The 17,786-nt window shown below is 46.0% G+C and overlaps 2 protein-coding genes across 7 annotated transcripts in view; one reads left to right on the top strand and one right to left on the bottom strand.

The window, feature by feature from the left end:
* LOC135054883 (oocyte zinc finger protein XlCOF7.1-like) overlaps positions 1 to 17,786 on the bottom strand; it is a 247,351-nt gene that overhangs the window by 56,501 nt on the left and 173,064 nt on the right. Inside the window, exon 1 of one of the 3 annotated variants that reach the window (XM_063958318.1) lies at positions 1,274 to 1,566. The exons of the other annotated variants lie outside the window; for them this stretch is intronic. The gene's annotated coding sequence lies outside the window, so the exon portion shown is untranslated. Of the gene's footprint in view, positions 1 to 1,273; positions 1,567 to 17,786 lie in introns of those variants that run through there. 3 annotated transcript variants of the gene reach the window in all.
* Positions 68 to 14,949, top strand: LOC135054882 (uncharacterized). Of its 4 annotated transcripts, XM_063958316.1 has the most exons (3): positions 1,189 to 1,670; positions 9,492 to 9,688; positions 11,839 to 14,949. In XM_063958316.1, exon 3 carries the CDS (start codon positions 11,840 to 11,842, stop codon positions 13,307 to 13,309), a length of 1,470 nt encoding a protein of 489 aa, XP_063814386.1. In that variant the 5' UTR covers positions 1,189 to 1,670; positions 9,492 to 9,688; position 11,839; the 3' UTR covers positions 13,310 to 14,949. The 4 variants fall into 4 exon arrangements, with proteins under 4 accessions (XP_063814387.1, XP_063814385.1, XP_063814384.1 ...); XM_063958317.1 differs by lacking the exons at positions 1,189 to 1,670; positions 9,492 to 9,688 and adding an exon at positions 68 to 124; XM_063958315.1 differs by lacking the exons at positions 1,189 to 1,670; positions 9,492 to 9,688 and adding an exon at positions 552 to 621.

The following is a 17,786-nucleotide window of genomic DNA, read 5'->3' as shown; positions in this document are numbered from 1 at the left end:
CCGGCACCTGTTTTGAACAGGTAATGGATAAGAAAGGTGTTTCAGCACAGGTGCTGGCAATCATAAATTAAGAGGGAAGTTCAGGAGCAGAGAACATACCCTCCAACTATACCTTTTTTAGCAGGTACAGTATCTTTTTTTTAATGGTCTGTACCGATTTTTGTCTCTCCAAACTTCCATTGAAAGTATAGTAAAAGGGGCATGGCAACACCCCTTCATCCGTGGCCACGCCCACTTTTCTAATGTGATCCTATTTTTGTGTGTAAAATGTTGGAGGGTATGAGAGCATTTTGTCCATCCTGGAGAGGGTCATGTTGGGAGGTATGCCATTCCCAGGCCTGCATCATATCTTCTGTTGCTCAGGTAGGATCATGGCACCTGGACAACAGAAAACCACAATAAATGTAGAGCATAGGTCTGCAAACTTGGTCCTCATTACTGCACACAGTGCATGTTTTGAAGGTAACCCAGCAGGTGCACAGGTGTATTAATTACTCACAGACACATTTTAAAAGGTCTGCAGGTGGAGTTAATTATTTCACTTGCGATTCTGTGAAGAGACCTGCAAAACATGCACTGTGTGGGCTCCTGAGGACCGAGTTTGAGAACCTGTGATGTAAAGTATGTATCAAGTGAAATACACAGAGGGGATTGGGTTGGGTTGGAGCTGCAGCAAGGTACTCGGCAGGTGGTAAAAGGGATTATTTAGGCTGATCATATTATCCCTTTAACCTGGGACACTCATGGATTACACAGGTTCTGTGGCTTCTTAAAACCAGGTGAAATGCAGGTATGAAGTCAGCCTGCCACAGAACCATACTTGCCTACCTGACCCTCTCCATGAGGGAGAAAATGCTCTGTTCCTGGACATGTATGATTGCCATCACCTGTGGTGAGCTAGTTCATTGATAAGAAAGGTGTTTCACCACAGGTGATGGCAATCATACATTACCAGGAAAGTCCAGGAACAGCGCATTTTCTCCCTCATGGAGAGGGTCAGGTAGGGAAGTATGCACAGAACCTGTGTAATTCATGAGTGTCACAGGTTAAAGGGATAATATGGTCAGCCTAGATTATTTACTCAGAGTCAATTTAAGGTGGGCTAACTAACAATTAGACTACACACACATATATATTCCATTTGTAGGCTGCAGGATAATAACATGGAGTGCAGCAAGCACAGGTCTGCCCACTCCTCAGTGTTGGAGAACACGGGTCTCAGAGGGGGACTGTGCTCCTCCTCTGCCCTCGATAGGTCACGATAACCGCTCACCTGTCCCGATGATGGGCTGCGCCTCCCGACCTTTTCTTGTATCGCCGTCGTATCTATGGTGACAGGTAGCTTCTTGCCCGGACCCAACATGGCCGCCGTTACCTCACTTCCCGTAACGTCGCACGCACACCAGCACTTCCTGTGGCAATGAGGGCATGCGCAGTGCGCAGAATGAGGCCGGCTGAGGTTAGGGAACGGCAGTCACCTCCTGCCTGTACGATCAATGAAGAGACGGAGAGGTATCACATTGAATGCGTAACTTCCTGGAACAGCAGGTCAAGCCCCTCGTTTCTATGGTGACCGGGAGCTTCCGTCGTGTCCTGCACATGCGCAGTGTGGAGCGTGAAGGTGCTGCTGCTGCCTCTTCGCTGGCGATCTGCCTGCAGTCTGGTACCAGGTAATTACACAATATTATTTCATATACATGTGGAGTTGTACTTTTGCCACAACAGCTGACACTCTAATATTTGAGAACACAGCTAGCAGTTCTATAGTACTATATAAAGTAACCTGAGGACCTCAGTGGTATTTGCTTGGCCATGATCCCTTGCCTGAAGAGCTGGCACTCTAATATGTGAGTGCAGAGTTATTGTAACTACACTGGAAGAGTGCAGCCAGGCCTCCTGTGCTGTCTGCCTGTGGGTAATCCTTCATAGGAGGAGGTGATCGTCTAATTTTAATATAGGTGTACGGTGAGACTGAGCAGTAATGAGTTATATAGTTTTCTCTATCGTCCTAGTGGATGCTGGGGTTCCTGAAAGGACCATGGGGAATAGCGGCTCCGCAGGAGACAGGGCACAAAAGTAAAGCTTTCCGATCAGGTGGTGTGCACTGGCTCCTCCCCCTATGACCCTCCTCCAAGCCAGTTAGATTTTTGTGCCCGGCCGAGAAGGGTGCAATCTAGGTGGCTCTCCTAAAGAGCTGCTTAGAAAAGTTTAGCTTAGGTTTTTTATTTTACAGTGAGTCCTGCTGGCAACAGGATCACTGCAACGAGGGACTTAGGGGAGAAGAAGTGAACTCACCTGCGTGCAGGATGGATTGGCTTCTTGGCTACTGGACATCAGCTCCAGAGGGACGATCACAGGTACAGCCTGGATGGTCACCGGAGCCTTGCCGCCGGCCCCCTTGCAGATGCTGAAGTAAGAAGAGGTCCAGAATCGGCGGCAGAAGACTCCTCAGTCTTCTAAAGGTAGCGCACAGCACTGCAGCTGTGCGCCATTTTCCTCTCAGCACACTTCACACGGCAGTCACTGAGGGTGCAGGGCGCTGGGAGGGGGGCGCCCTGGGAGGCAAATGAATACCTATTTTGGCTAAAAATACCTCACATATAGCCTCCGGAGGCTATATGGAGATATTTAACCCCTGCCAGAATCCGTTAAGAGCGGGAGACGAGGCCGCCGAAAAAGGGGCGGGGCCTATCTCCTCAGCACACCGCCATTTTCCCTCACAGAAAGGCTGGAGGGAAGGCTCCCAGGCTCTCCCCTGCACTGCACTACAGAAACAGGGTTAAAACAGAGAGGGGGGGCACTAAATTGGCGATAGAAATATATAAAAAAGATGCTATAAGGGAAAACACTTATATAAGGTTGTCCCTATATAATTATAGCGTTTTTGGTGTGTGCTGGTAAACACTCCCTCTGTCTCTCCAAAGGGCTAGTGGGTCCTGTCCTCTATCAGAGCATTCCCTGTGTGTGTGCTGTGTGTCGGTACGTGTGTGTCGACATGTATGAGGACGATGTTGGTGAGGAGGCGGAGCAATTGCCTGTAATGGTGATGTCACTCTCTAGGGAGTCGACACCGGAATGGATGGCTTATTTAGGAAATTACGTGATAATGTCAACACGCTGCAAGGTCGGTTGACGACATGAGACGGCCGACAAACAATTAGTACCGGTCCAGACGTCTCAAAAACACCGTCAGGGGTTTTAAAACGCCCGTTTACTTTAGTCGGTCGACACAGACACAGACAGGGACACTGAATCCAGTGTCGACGGTGAATAAACAAACGTATTCCTTATTAGGGCCACACGTTAAAGGCAATGAAGGAGGTGTTACATATTTCTGATACTACAAGTACCACAAAAGAGGGTATTATGTGGGATGTGAAAAAACTACCGTAGTTTTTCCTGAATCAGATAAATTAAATAAAGTGTGTGATGCGTGGGTTCCCCCCGATAGAAAATTATGGGCGGTATACCCTTTCCCGCCAGAAGTTAGGGCGCGTTGGGAAACACCCCTTAGGGTGGATAAGGCGCTCACACGCTTATCAAAACAAGTGGCGGTACCGTCTATAGATAGGGCCGTCCTCAAGGACCAGCTGACAGGAGGCTGGAAAATATCATAAAAAGTATATACACACATACTGGTGTTATACTGCGACCAGAGATCGCCTCAGCCTGGATGTGCAGAGCTGGGGTGGCTTGGTCGGATTCCCTGACTAAAAATATTGATACCCTTGACAGGGACAGTATTTTATTGACTATAGAGCATTTAAAGGATGCATTTCTATATATGCGAGATGCACAGAGGGATATTTGCACTCTGGCATCAAGAGTAAATGCGATGTCCATATCTGCCAGAAGATGTTATGGACACGACAGTGGTCAGGTGATGCAGATTCCAAACGGCACAAAGGTGTATTGCCGTATAAAGGAAGAGGAGTTATTTGGGGTCGGTCCATCGGACCTGGTGGCCACGGCAACTGCTGGAAAATCCGCCGTTTTTACCCTAAGTCACATCTCTGCAGAAAAAGACACCGTCTTTTCAGCCTCAGTCCTTTCGTCCCTATAAGATCATATCTGCCCAGGGATAGAGGAAAGGGAAGAAGACTGCAGCAGGCAGCCCATTCCCAGGAACAGAAGCGTTCCACCGCTTCTGACAAGTTCTCAGCATGGCGCTGAGACCGTACAGGACCCCTGGATCCTACAAGTAGTATCCCAGGGGTACAGATTGGAATGTCGAGACGTTTCCGCTTCGCAGGCTCCTGAAGTCTGCTTTACCAAGGTCTCCCTCCGACAAGGAGGCAGTATGGGAAAAAATTCACAAGCTGTATTCCAGCAGGTGATAATTAAATTACCCCTCCTACTACAAGAAAAGGGGTATTATTCCACATTATATTGTGGTACTGAAGCCAGAAGGCTAGGTGAGACTTATTCTAAAAAAATTTTTTTGAACACTTACAAAGGTTCAAATCAAGATGGAGTCACTCAGAGCAGTGATAACGAACCAGGAAGAAGGGGACTATATAGTGTCCCGGGACATCAGGGATGCTTACCTCTATGTCCCAAATTTGCCCTTCTCACTAAGGGTACCTCAGGTTCGTGGTGCAGAACTGTCACTATCAGTTTCAGACGCTGCCGTTTGGATTGTCCACGGCACCCCGGGTCTTTACCAAGGTAATGGCCGAAATGATGATTCTTCTTCGAAGAAAAGGCGTCTTAATTATCCCTTACTTGGACGATCTCCTGATAAGGGCATAGTCCAGGGAACAGTTGGAGGTCGGAGTAGCACTATCTCGGATACTGCTACAACAGCACGGGTGGATTCTAAATATTCCAAAATCGCAGCTGATCCCGACGACACGTCTGCTGTGCCTAGGGATGATTCTGGACACAGTCCAGAAAAAGGTGTTTCTCCCGGAAGAGAAAGCCAGGGAGTTATCCGAGCTAGTCAGGAACCTCCTAAAAACAGTGCATCATTGCACAAGGATCCTGGTAAAAATGGTGGCTTCCTACGAAGCAATTCCATTCGGCAGATTTCACGCAAGAACTTTTCAGTGGGATCTGCTGGACAAATGGTCCGGATCGCATCTTCAGATGCATCAGCGGATAACCCTATATCCAAGGACAAGGGTGTCTCTCCTGTGGTGGTTATAGAGTGCTCATCTTCTAGAGGGCCGCAGATTCGGCTTTCAGGATTGGATGCTGGTGACCACGGAGCCCAGCCCGAGAGGCTGGGGAGCAGTCACACAAGGAAAAAATTTCCAGGGAGTGTGATCAAGTCTGGAGACTTTTCTCCACATAAATATACTGGAGCTAAGGGTAAATTTATAATGCTCTAAGCTTTGCAAGACCTCTGCTTCAAGGTCAGCCGGTATTGATCCAGTGGGAAAAACATCACGGCAGTCGCCCACGTAAACAGACAGGGCGACACAAGAAGCAGGAGGGCAATGGCAAAAACTGCAAGGACTTTTCGCTGGGCGGAAAATCATGTGATAGCACTGTCAGCAGTGTTTCATCCCGGGAATGGAAACTGGGAAGCAGACTTCCTCAGCAGGCACGACCTCCACCCGGGAGAGTGGAAACTTCATCGGGAAGTTTTTTCCACATGATTGTAAACCGTTGGGAAATACCAAAGGTGGACATGATGGCGTCCCGTCTGAACAAAAAACGGGACAGGTATTGCGCCAGGTCAAGAGACCCTCAGGCAATAGCTGTGGACGTTCTGGTAACACCGTGGGTGTACCAGTCGGTGTATGTGTTCCCTCCTCTGCTTCTCATACCTAAGGTGCTGAGAATTATAAGACGTAGAGGAGTAAGAACTATACTCATGGCTCCGGATTGGCCAAGAAGGACTTGGTACCCGGAACTTCAAGAGATGCTTACAGAGGTCTTATGGCCTCTGCCGCTAAGAAGGGACTTGCTTCAGCAAGTACCATGTCTGTTCCAAGACTTACCGCAGCTGCGTTTGTCGGCATGGCGGTGGAAAGCCGGATCCTAAGGGAAAAAGGCATTCCGGAAGAGGTCATTCCTACCCTGGTCAAAGCCAGAAAGGAGGTGACCGCACAACATTATCACCACATGTGGCGAAAATATGTTGCGTGGTGTGAGGCCAGGAAGGCCCCACAAAGAAATTTCAACTCGGTCGTTTCCTGCATTTCCTGCAAACAGGAGTGTCTATGGGCCTCAAATTGGGGTCCATTAAGGTTCAAATTTCGGCCCTGTCTATTTTCTTCCAGAAAGAATTGGCTTCAGTTCCTGAAGTCCAGAAGTTTGTCAAGGGAGTATTGCATATACAACCCCCTTTTGTGCCTCCAGTGGCACTGTGGGATCTCAACGTAGTTCTGGGATTCCTCAAATCACATTGGTTTAAAACCAGTCAAATCTGTGGATTTGAAGCATCTCACATGAAAAGTGACCATGCTCTTGGCCCTGGCCTGGACCAGGCGAGTGTCAAATTGGTGGTTTTTTCTCAAAAAAGCCCATATCTGTTTGTCCATTCGGACAGGGCAGAGCTGCGGACTCGTCCCCAGTTCTCTCCCTAAGGTGGTGTCAGTGTTTCACCTGAACCAGCTTATTGTGGTGCCTTGCACCTACTAGGGACTTGGAGGACTCCAAGTTGCTAGATGTTGTCAGGGCCCTGAAAATATGTTCCAGGACGGCTGGAGTCAGGAAAACTGACTTGCTGTTATCCTGTATGCACCCAACAAACTGGGTGCTCTTGCTTCTAAGCAGACTATTGCTAGTTGGATGTGTAATACAATTCAGCTTGCACATTCTGTGGCAGGCCTGCCACAGCCAAAATATGTAAATGCCCATTCCACAAGGAAGGTGGGCTCATCTTGGGCGGCTGCCCGAGGGGTCTCGGCTTTACAACTTTGCCGAGCAGCTACTTGGTCAGGGGCAAACACGTTTGCTAAATTCTACAAATTTGATACCCTGGCTAAGGAGGACCTGGAGTTCTCTCATTCGGTGCTGCAGAGTCATCCGCACTCTCCCGCCCGTTTGGGAGCTTTGGTATAATCCCCATGGTCCTTTCAGGAACCCCAGCATCCACTAGGACGATAGAGAAAATAAGAATTTACTTACTGATAATTCTATTTCTCGGAGTCCGTAGTGGATGCTGGGCGCCCATCCCAAGTGCGGATTATCTGCAATACTTGTACATAGTTACAAAAATCGGGTTATTATTGTTGTGAGCCATCTTTTCAGAGGCTCCGCTGTTATCATACTGTTAACTGGGTTTAGATCACAAGTTGTACGGTGTGATTGGTGTGGCTGGTATGAGTCTTACCCGGGATTCAAAAATTCCTCCCTTATTGTGTACGCTCGTCCGGGCACAGTACCTAACTGGCTTGGAGGAGGGTCATAGGGGGAGGAGCCAGTGCACACCACCTGATCGGAAAGCTTTACTTTTGTGCCCTGTCTCCTGCGGAGCCGCTATTCCCCATGGTCCTTTCAGGAACCCCAGCATCCACTACGGACTCCGAGAAATAGAATTATCAGTAAGTAAATTCTTATTATTTATATAACGCACACCTATACTGCGACACTGTGCAAGGAATATGTCACTCATTCGCATCAGTATCTGCACTAGAGATGGCCAGTTGCTGGTCTTGCATCATCTTGCATGTAAATATATTGCTGCTTTCACATCGTGATTTTTGGATCAATTCTGTTTCATGTCTCCAGAATCCATCCAAAAATCGTGATGCACCCGGCATGAGCAAAGGATTTTTATTGATTTAAAAAAATAAATAAAAAATATTTAAATATTGGAGAACGATGCCCATCCCTCCTCTCTCTCCGCCAGTGGAGCTTATATGTTGTTGCTGTATCAAGTGGAGAAGTTGCCCATTGCAACCGATCGGTATTAAGGAAGCATTTATCAAGTACATCCTGTAAAATGAAAGGTAGAACCTTATTAGTTGGTATAGGCAACTTCTCCGCTGGTTCTCTGCTTGACAAATCGACTCCCTTAAATTTCTTGACACATAGATATACAGTGGGGCAAAAAAGTATTTGGACAGCCACTGATTGTGCAAGTTGACCCACTTAAAAAGATGAGAGGTCTGTAATTTCAATCATAGGTACACTTCAACTGTGAGAGAATCTGAAAAAAAAAAAAAAAAAAAACAGGAAATCACATTGTATGATTTTTAAACAATTTATTTGTATATTCTTGCGGAAAATAAATATTTGGACAATCAAAAAGTTTAACTCAATACTTTGTAATATAACCTCGGTTGGCAATTACAGAGGTCAATCGTTTCCTGTAATTCTTCACCAGGTTTGCAGACACTGTAGCAGGTATTTTGGCCTACCCTTCCATGCAGATCTTCTCTAGATCTGTCATGTTTTGGGGCTGTCGCCAGGCAAAACGGACTTTCAACTCCCTCCACAGATTTTCTATTGGGTTGAGGTCTGTAGACTGACTAGGCCACTCCAGGACCTTGAAATGCTTCTTACGGAGCCACTCCTTAGTTGCCCGGGCAGTGTGTTTGGGGTCATTGTCATGCTGGAAGACCCAGCCACGTTCCATCTTCAACGCTCTTACTGAGGGAAGGAGGTTTTTGCCCAAAATCTCATGATACATGGCCCCATTCATCCTCTCCTTAATACGGATCAGTCGTCCTGTCCCCTTTGCAGAAAAGCAGCCCCAAAGCATGATGTTTCCACCCCCATGCTTCACAGTGGGTATTGTGTTCTTGGGATGCCATTCATCATTCTTCTCCCTCCAAACACAGAGAGTGGAGTTTATACCAAAAAGTCAGATTTTGCTCTTATCTGACCACATTACGTTCTCCCAATCCTCCTCTGGATCATCCAGATGGTCACTGGCAAACTTTAGACGGGCCTGGACATGTGCTGGCTTAAGCAGGGGGACCTTTCAGGCGCTGCAGGATTTCAATCCACGACGACGTAGTGTGTTACTAATGGTAACCTTTGTGACTGTGGTCCCAGCTCTCTTGAGGTCATTGACCAGGTCCCCCCGTGTAGTTCTGGGCTGATTCCTCACTGTTCTCAAGATCATTGATACCCCACGAGGTGAGATCTTGCATGGAGCCCCAGGTTGAGGGAGATTGTCAGTGATCTTGTATTTCTTCCATTTTTTAATAATTGCGCCAACAGTTGATCTCTTCTCACCAAGCTGCTTGCCTATTGTCGAGTAGCTCATTCCAGCCTTGTGCAGATCTACAATTTTGTCCCTGGTGTCCTTAGACAGCTCCCTGGTCTTGGCCATGGTGGAGAGGTAGCAGTCCTACTGTTTGAGGGTGTGGACAGGTGTCTGTTATACAGATAACCAGTTCAAACAGGTGCCATTAATACAGGTAACGAGTGGAGGATAGAAGAGCTTCTTAAAGAAGAAGTAAAAGGTCTGAGAGCCAGAAATCTTGCTGCTTGGTAGGTGTCCAAATATTTATTTTCCACAAGAATATACAAGTAAATTGTTTAAAAATCATACAATGTGATTTCCTGTTTTTTTTTTTTTTTTTCAGGTTCTGTCTCTCACAGTTGAAGTGTACCTACGATGGAAATTACAGACCTCTCATCTTTTTAGTGGGTCAACTTGCACAATCGGTGGTTGTCCAAAGACTTTTTTGCCCCACTGTACATAGCACTGAGATATAGACCAGAGTGTGCTAGAAGCACCAGAGCAGAGAGACACCCCAGGCAGGAAAGAGGAACTGCACAGGTTGTACACTACAGGTTGAGCATCCCTTATCCAAACATTCAAAATCCAAAATTTGTGGGTCCCCCACTGAGATAATGGGATAATGGCTGCTTTTGCGCCAATACACTCAGCAGTTAGGTCTCTAATAAACAATTTAAGGAAATTGGCAAACTAATGAATACTCATCCCATTCATATTAACAAAATGTCATTTTGCATAATTTATGGTTGTTTTTTTATGATAAAATATAAAAGCGTATAAGGTTAGAAACTTACTTTTTTTCTGCTCTATGTAGGTCATTGTTTATAGAACAGGTTCTCAAACTCGATCCTCAGAACTCCACACAGTGCGTGTTTTCCAGGTTTCCTCACAGAATCACAAGTGAAATAATTATCTCCACCTGTGGATCTTTTTAAAAGTGTCAGTGAGTAATGAGCACACCTGTGCACCTGCTGGGTGACCTGGAAAACGGGAACTGCTTGGGGTCATGAGGACCGAGTTTGAGAACCACCCAAAACCCATGCCACGATTAAAGGAGATCTGGTGTTACAGTACTACATGGTTCCCAAGATTGGTCCTTAAGGCACCCTAACAGTCCAAGTTTTAAGGATATCCATGTTTGTGCACAGGTGGTATAATCCAAGATGTCTGAGGTACTAATTAAGTCACCTTTGCTTAAGCATGGATATCCTTAAAACCTGGATATATGAGCAGCCAATGTGTTTTGACCATCCCTTTATAATCCTACAGATGTAGCCATGCTCATTTTACTGCGATGCAGCATGCTGCAACACGGCTTGGTGCATGGCATAGGGATGGCCATCGGTGGACTGTCCATCGATGGTTTCCATCGATGTCACCATCAGTGATAACCATCGATGGCACATAAACCATCTATGGCGAACCATTGATGGTTTGTACCACTTGATGGTCAACTCTGAAAGGTGCTGGCTGGGCCGCAGACCAATAAAAAATGGGGGCGGGGCTATGCTCCATGTCCTGGCACCATTAATAAATAAATAAAATATATTAGTTTATGCTGTGCCATCGATGGAGGGAAAACATCTGGTTCTCTCCAATCGATGGCAAAAGCATTCTACATCGGCCATAAACCATTGATGAATAAGAATCATCGATGGCCGATAGCCACCCCTAGCATGGCATGCCAGGCAGCGACTTTTCGCAGCCGGTGATCTCTCCATTAATTTCTAAAGGAATTATTGAAACGATTGCTGGCTATGAATAGTCGCAGCCTGGCACGCCATGCAGTAAGATGAGCATGGCTACATCTGTATATTACCTTTTAAGATGTGTAATCCTTAATCTACAAACATTCTGTAATATTGTCACTGGTTTCAAAGTCTTTGTTGGATATGACTTGGTTCTGATCATGTGTGTATATAAAGGAGATTTGTAATAATTATTTAACAAAGGGAGGTCTTGTGGTTAAGTACATGATATAGTGTATTTGATAACGGCTAGCATTTTACATATCTGTTACACAAATACAGCCAACACAAAGGAGGTGCATATGCCCTGTGTCATTGACCTGTATTGTTTCTAAGGTCACAACAAAACTGCTCTTCGCTGATTTTTATAAAATGTACCAGTGCATTTCATAGGAATTAGCAAAGAGCAGTTTTGTTGTAAACTTAGAAACAGTACAGGTCATTGACCCAGTATACAAATATCATTGATGGACATACTATCATTAATTGGTAACTGTATTTGATGACGAGGCACGACATGTCATACAGAGCAGCTTACTACTCCTCCCATGATAATGTAATCACCATGGTAATGGGACATTATTCAGGTACGAATTGCTATGTAGTGTTCATTCTAGCACCCTGCCCCTTTCAAAACCGGTGCAGTTCCTCTTCTTGCCTGGGGTGTCGCTCTCTTCAGTGGTGTTTCTAGCACAGTCTGGTCTGTATCTCAGTGCTGAGATAGACCAGACTGTGCTAGAAGCACCAAAGCAGAGAGCTACACATCAGGCAGGAAAGAGGAAGTACATGGGTTTTGAAAGGCGTAGGGTGCTATAATGAACAGTAGCAATGCTTTTTATATTATGGGAAGTTATTGGAGATCGTACATATTTACTAAGTTGTATTCTTTGTGCCATTCGTTTAGATTTTAATGATTTTTATTTAATTTATGTTTTTGGACAGAATGCCATCATGCATTGTGAAGGGCTGTTCCTATTCATGGAAGAAAAAAGATCCAAATATAATTCTTCACTCCTTCCCCAACGACATCGCAATCATCAAATCTTGGTTGCTACAAACGAAACAAGATTTTGGCAACATAGATGACTTTTGTGAGAAAGTCCTGATAGGAAAGAAAACCGACGCGTTTCGCATGTGCTCTCAGCATTTCGCAATGGATTGTTATTACCAACGAGGCATGATAACCTCTTTAAAAAAGGATGCTTTGCCTACAATATTTCCCGAAAAAGCCAATGGAGGATCTGGAACCTTTAAAACAAAAAGTGGAAAACCACCCGCAAAAAAAGTTTGTCTTTCTGCTCCATCCACACAGACATGGGGAGATGTAGACAGTAGCCATACCCCCACATCCATAGTAATGGGTCTCCCACTGAGAATCGTTAAAATAGAACCAGATTTCATAGAACCTTCCACCAGCTCAAGTATTTTCCCTCAAGAGAAACCCTTTTCTCTATCTATGGAAACCTCTATAGAAAAAAAGAAAATGTTGGAACAGGTCCATTTCTCGCAAAAAGCTTCAAGAAAGAGCTTTGGCGTTGGAAATACTTTTACCATACAAAGAGAAGGCAGAACAGTTGGAACCAACACAGAGTACTTCCCAGGACAGAGACACAAGTCCACCCGTACAGACCCAAATATCGGTGTAAGACATAGAGAAGTACAAACCGAAAAACCAAAAGGTATCCAGTGCCTATGTGGTCTGCCAGATTTACCGTCTATACAAGAAGCGTCAAACTCGCACACAACATCAGAATATGAAATAGTATCTACACCATGGGCAAAGATATCTTCGACTGAGCCAATACAAACTCCTGCAATGTGCAAAATCATCATGGTGCCTCAGTGCCGACTGTCGGAACTCAGACGAACAGCTCTAACTTCCTTGTTGGATGTCCAAGGTTTCCTAGAAAACTCAGTTTCCAGAAGTCTGCTAGAGGAGATACCCACAGCCACTCATGACTCTCGTGCTGTGGAGAAAACTTTTCCGGTCTGTGAAATAGAACCAGGATTGCCTCCAGTTCCTGTACACAATGGTTCTGAATTGGTTTCTCTCCATGGACCACTGGTTTCTGATAAAGAAGGTGGTCCTAGTGAAAAGCAAGAAAGGAAGATCATCTACTCACCAGCAAAGCAAGAAGGAGCCAAAAACGAAAAGGTGGATCCCGAGGGCATGAATTTTACTGGAACAGAGATTCCAGAAGCAACTGGTCCTCCGGATCCCTTTTCCGAGAACAAATATATTGTTTTTGATAGCTGCTTGAACAAACTACTTTGGTCTTGCCGATGTTTGGCAGAGGACGATTGTAATGGACGCGTGATCGGTTTTAAAAAGTTTTTCATAGGATCAAGTGTGTCAGTAAATGCCAAGTGCTCGAAAGGACATACATTTCATATGTGGGATAGTCACCCTTAAAGAGGTTTACCACCTTTTTTTTACTTATTATTGGCTTTTTGTGTGACGCTGTGTACTTAGATGTAGGCAACGTGGGGCCTGATTAAGAGGTGGACGCATTTAGCACCGCCACTGCGCCTGTGCTAAAATATGCAAATGTTTGTAGACGCCCACGGCCAGCTTCTGTGACCCGCTTTCTGCAGATCACTCTGTGAGCATTGGACATCCGAATAACCCTCAGTTGCTGCCCCCAAACGCTAATAGCATGTCAATCATGTTGAAGGTTTTGGGGCACTGCAAGCGCCATTGCAGATCTAAAAGCATTGCAGACAGGTTTACATACATCTCTTTATTAGGCCCATGGTCATATATACTATACATACCTTACAATTAGCATAAAGGCGATCACTATCTGTCCTCTTGTACCAACTCTATTAGTGTTTGATTGTCTTTATTTCCATATTGTGTATTGCGGCAGTTACACCGGAGCATCGGAATGCAGGCATCCAGCCTATTAAGTATCGGAATTTGTAGCTTTGCTGCAGTTTCCCATTATGCTGATAGTTGGGCGGCTGTACTCTATAGTTGCTGTGCGGCTGCACAAGAAGAAACAAGTTGGCTGGTCGATGGAGATCGGCTTCCATATACCCTAATTGCGTGGAACTAGAGGAAAGTAGACCCCCCCCCCCCCCCCCCCCATTAGAGTTGCCAATTAAGCAATACAACGGGCAGCAAAAGATATCCCTTCCTGACCCCACAAATGTCATAAATAAGGTCCGTGGATTAATCACCCACCACCCCCATGATGTCTTCTGACAATTATCACTAAATATAAAATTTCAATGATTAAAACTACGTTAGTGAATTTGTCGTCACCATCTATTAACATAGGACACCCTCCTAGTATTCCTTTAATTCACCACTGATGAACCATTCTCCTCTATGTGGCATGAAAAAAAGACTGTTAATGCAGGAACATTATTAACATTTGTTTATAAGGAGCCACAATTTCCGCAGCACCATACATAGTAAAGGTATAAAACAGGGTAAACAAGGCAACAAAGTAACATGATTGCATAAATACAGGTACAGCTGTAGGGTATAGGCTGTGTTACTGGGCCTAGGGGTAGAGAGGGACCTGCTCACAAGAGCTTACATTCTAAAACAGGCATTGCCAACCTCGGTCTTTAAGGCTCGCCAACAGTATAGACTGTAGTGTTATGCAGGACTCAGCACACATGGTTATATCAAAATAACTGAGGTTCTAATTAAGTCACCTGTGCTCAAGCCTGGATATCACTAAAACCTGGATTACTAGTGTGCCTTGAGGACCGAGGTTAGGAATGACTGTTCTAAAAGGTGGGGAGAGAAGTGTTGGTAAAGGGGGAGAAACAGCAGGTTAAGGATAGTTGAGGAAAGACTGAATATCTGGCTGTGGTGAATAAGTGGGATTTGAGGGAGAACTTGAAGCAGTGGATGTTGGGGGGGATAGAGTCTTACAGAACAAGGGAGTATAGGAGTGTAGCTGAACAGAAATCATAAAACAGTCAAAATAAGGAAAATAATGGGAGACAAAAACATTCGATAAGAGTAGATACCACAGACAGCTTGTACAACAGACAGCAAAGTTGATGGAAGATTAAACAGGCCAAATGTACAGATATTTAAGGCAAAAAAAAAACTTGGTTTTTACGGTAGAGCAAGTTGGGCAAGAAATAATGTAGCGGCAGTCACTATTGCAGTAATATGGGAGGGTGTTTAGACTGCACACCCTAAGTTTAAACATACTAATAGATGCTGCCATGTAGAGCCTTGTAGTTCCACATACAAAAAACAGAGAAAATACAGGTGCACACTCTAGGTACTAAGCACTGGTAGTCAGAATAATTATAATAAACTCTGCAAAATAACAGTGAAAAACTGAGGTGCTTAGCATAATTTTGCCCCAAAATATGGACCAACCAACCACGTCCAGGTGACCTCATCTGCTGGTTCCCTAACATTCCTAAGGTCCAGAGCACAGGATACCCCAGGTCAGCACAAGCTAACTGCCCTAATGCATGTACATTAGTGAGAGGTTTAAGTGTTAAAGGGTGTTGCATGAGGAAGAAGCAGCTGCTATGCGTTGAGAGTATTACATAAGTGAGAGGTAATAATTAGGGACTTAAAAAACGAGATTTATGGTTTGAACTTACCATTGTTAAATCACTTTCTGCGAGGTACACTGGGCTCCACAGGGAATGACATTTGGGTGTGGAGTAGGATCTTGATCCGACGCACCAACAGGCTCAAAGCTTTGACCTTCTTCCCAGAATGCCTAGCGCCGCCTTCTCTATAACCCTGCCTCCGTGCACAGGAGCTCAGTTTTTGTTAACCAGTCCAATGCAGTAGCAGGCAAAAGAGATGACAACTGTTAGTAGCCACATACACAACATTCTCACGACAGGAGAAAGTGTCAGCGGCTAATGCCATACCAACCCAAGGAAGCTCAGTGCGTCAGGGTGGGCTCCCTGTGGAGCCCAGTGTACCTCACAGAAAGAGATTTAACAACGGTAAGTTTTTACCATAAATCTCATTTTCTGCTGCGGGGTACACTGGGCTCCACAGGGAATGACATTGGGGATGTCCTAAAGCAGTTCCTTATGGGAGGGGAAGCACTGTAGTGGGCACAAGAACCCGGCATCCAAAGGAAGCATCCTGGGAGGCGGAAGTATCGAAGGCATAGAACCTTATGAATGTGTTCACTGAGGACCACGTAGCCGCCTTGCACAACTGTTCAAGGGTCGCACCACGGCGGGCCGCCCAAGAAGGTCCAACTGGCCGAGTAGAATGGGCCTTTATGGTAGCAAGAGCTGGAAGGCCAGCCTGTACATAAGCATGTGCAATCACCATTCTAATCCATCTGGCCAGGGTCTGCTTGTGAGCAGGCCAGCCACGTTTGTGAAAACAAAACAGAACAAAGAGAGAATCCGACTTCCTGATGGAGGCAGTTCTCTTCACGTAGATACGGAGAGCCCGTACCACATCCAAAGACCGCTCTTTAATTCAGGAGATGCAAAGGCCGGAACTACAATCTCCTAATTAAGGTGGAAAGAAGACACCACCTTAGGTAAGTACGCGGGACGTGTTCTAAGAACCGCCCGATCACGGTGAAAAATCAGATATGGTGACCTACAAGACAAGGCACCCAGATCCGACACCCTTCTAGCAGAGGCAATAGCCAACAGAAACAATACCTTAAGAGAGCCACTTAAGGTCTGCAGATACAAGAGGCTCAAACGGAGACCCTTGCAACTCCTCCAAAACAACAGACAAGTCCCAAGGGGCCACATGCGGGATACAGGGAGGCCGAATCCGCAACACACCCTGTGTGAACGTATTTACATCATGTAAAGTCGCAATTTTCCTCTGGAACCAAACCGACAAGGCAGAAATATGAACCTTGATGGAGGCCAGACGAAGGCCCAAGTCCAGGCCTTGTTGTAGAAAGGCCAAAAGTTTGGCCATACTAAACTTGTAAGCGTCATGATTATTAGTGGCGCACCAAGCAAAGTAAGAATTCCAGACCCTATGATAACTCCAAGCAGAAGCCGGTTTCCGGGCCTTCAACATAGTTTGAATGACCGCCTCAGAAAATCCTTTGGCCCTCAAGACGGAAGAATCAAGAGCCACGCCGTCAAAGCGAACCGGGCTAAATTCTGATAAACACAGGGGCCCTGAATAAGGAGATCTGGGTGCTGTGTAAGTAGAAGAGGACGCTCTATCGAGAAACCCTGAAGGTCTGAGAACCAATGCCGTCTGGGCCACGCAGGAGCGATCAGAAGTAGGATTCCTCCTTCTTGCTTGAACTTCCTTATTACTCTGGGCAGGAGTGACACCGGAAGGAACACGTATGGCAGCCGAAAGTTCCATGGAATTGCCAGTGCGTCCACGCACGCTGCTTGAGGATCCCTTGTCTTTGCTCCGAAGACCGGAACCTTGTGATTGTGTCGAGACGCCATGAGGTCCACATCTGGAAGGCCCCACCTGTCCACAAAGAGTTGAAACACTTCTGGATGGAGGCTCCACTCTCCGACGTGTACGTCCTGACGACTGAGAAAGTCCGCTTCCCAGTTTAGGACCCCCGGAATGAACACTGCCAATATGGCTGGCAGATGGCGTTCCGCCCACTGAAGAATCCGTGATACTTCCCTCATTGCCATGCGGCTTCGAGTGCCTTGATTATTGATGTACACCACAGTGGTGGCGTTGTCCGACTGTACTTGAACAGTCTGTTCTGTATTAAATGCTGGGCCAAATTCAGAGCATTGAAAACTGCCCGCAGTTCCAGAATGTTTATCGGGAGGAGAGACTCCTCCTTGGTCCACCAACCCTGAAGGGGATGTTTGCTCCCACACCGCGCCCCAACCTCTCAGACTGGCATCCGTCGTCAGAAGGACCCAGTTGGAGATCCAGAAGGGACAACCCCTGCTCAATCGTTGGTCCTGAAGCCACCAGC

Source organism: Pseudophryne corroboree, chromosome 3 (assembly GCF_028390025.1).
Source record: "Pseudophryne corroboree isolate aPseCor3 chromosome 3, aPseCor3.hap2, whole genome shotgun sequence".
Lineage (NCBI taxonomy): Eukaryota > Metazoa > Chordata > Amphibia > Anura > Myobatrachidae > Pseudophryne > Pseudophryne corroboree.
Note: the sequence above shows the minus strand (reverse complement) of the source record. Positions and strands in the feature narration are given on the sequence as shown.

Bases quoted from the DNA above. Each gene is read 5' to 3' on its own strand.
- LOC135054882 (XM_063958314.1), top strand. From the start codon at position 1,525: ATGCGTAACTTCCTGGAACAGCAGGTCAAGCCCCTCGTTTCTATGGTG. The intron at 1,671-11,838 runs GTAATTACACAA...GTTTTTGGACAG, and splicing joins TGCCTGCAGTCTGGTACCAG to AATGCCATCATGCATTGTGA.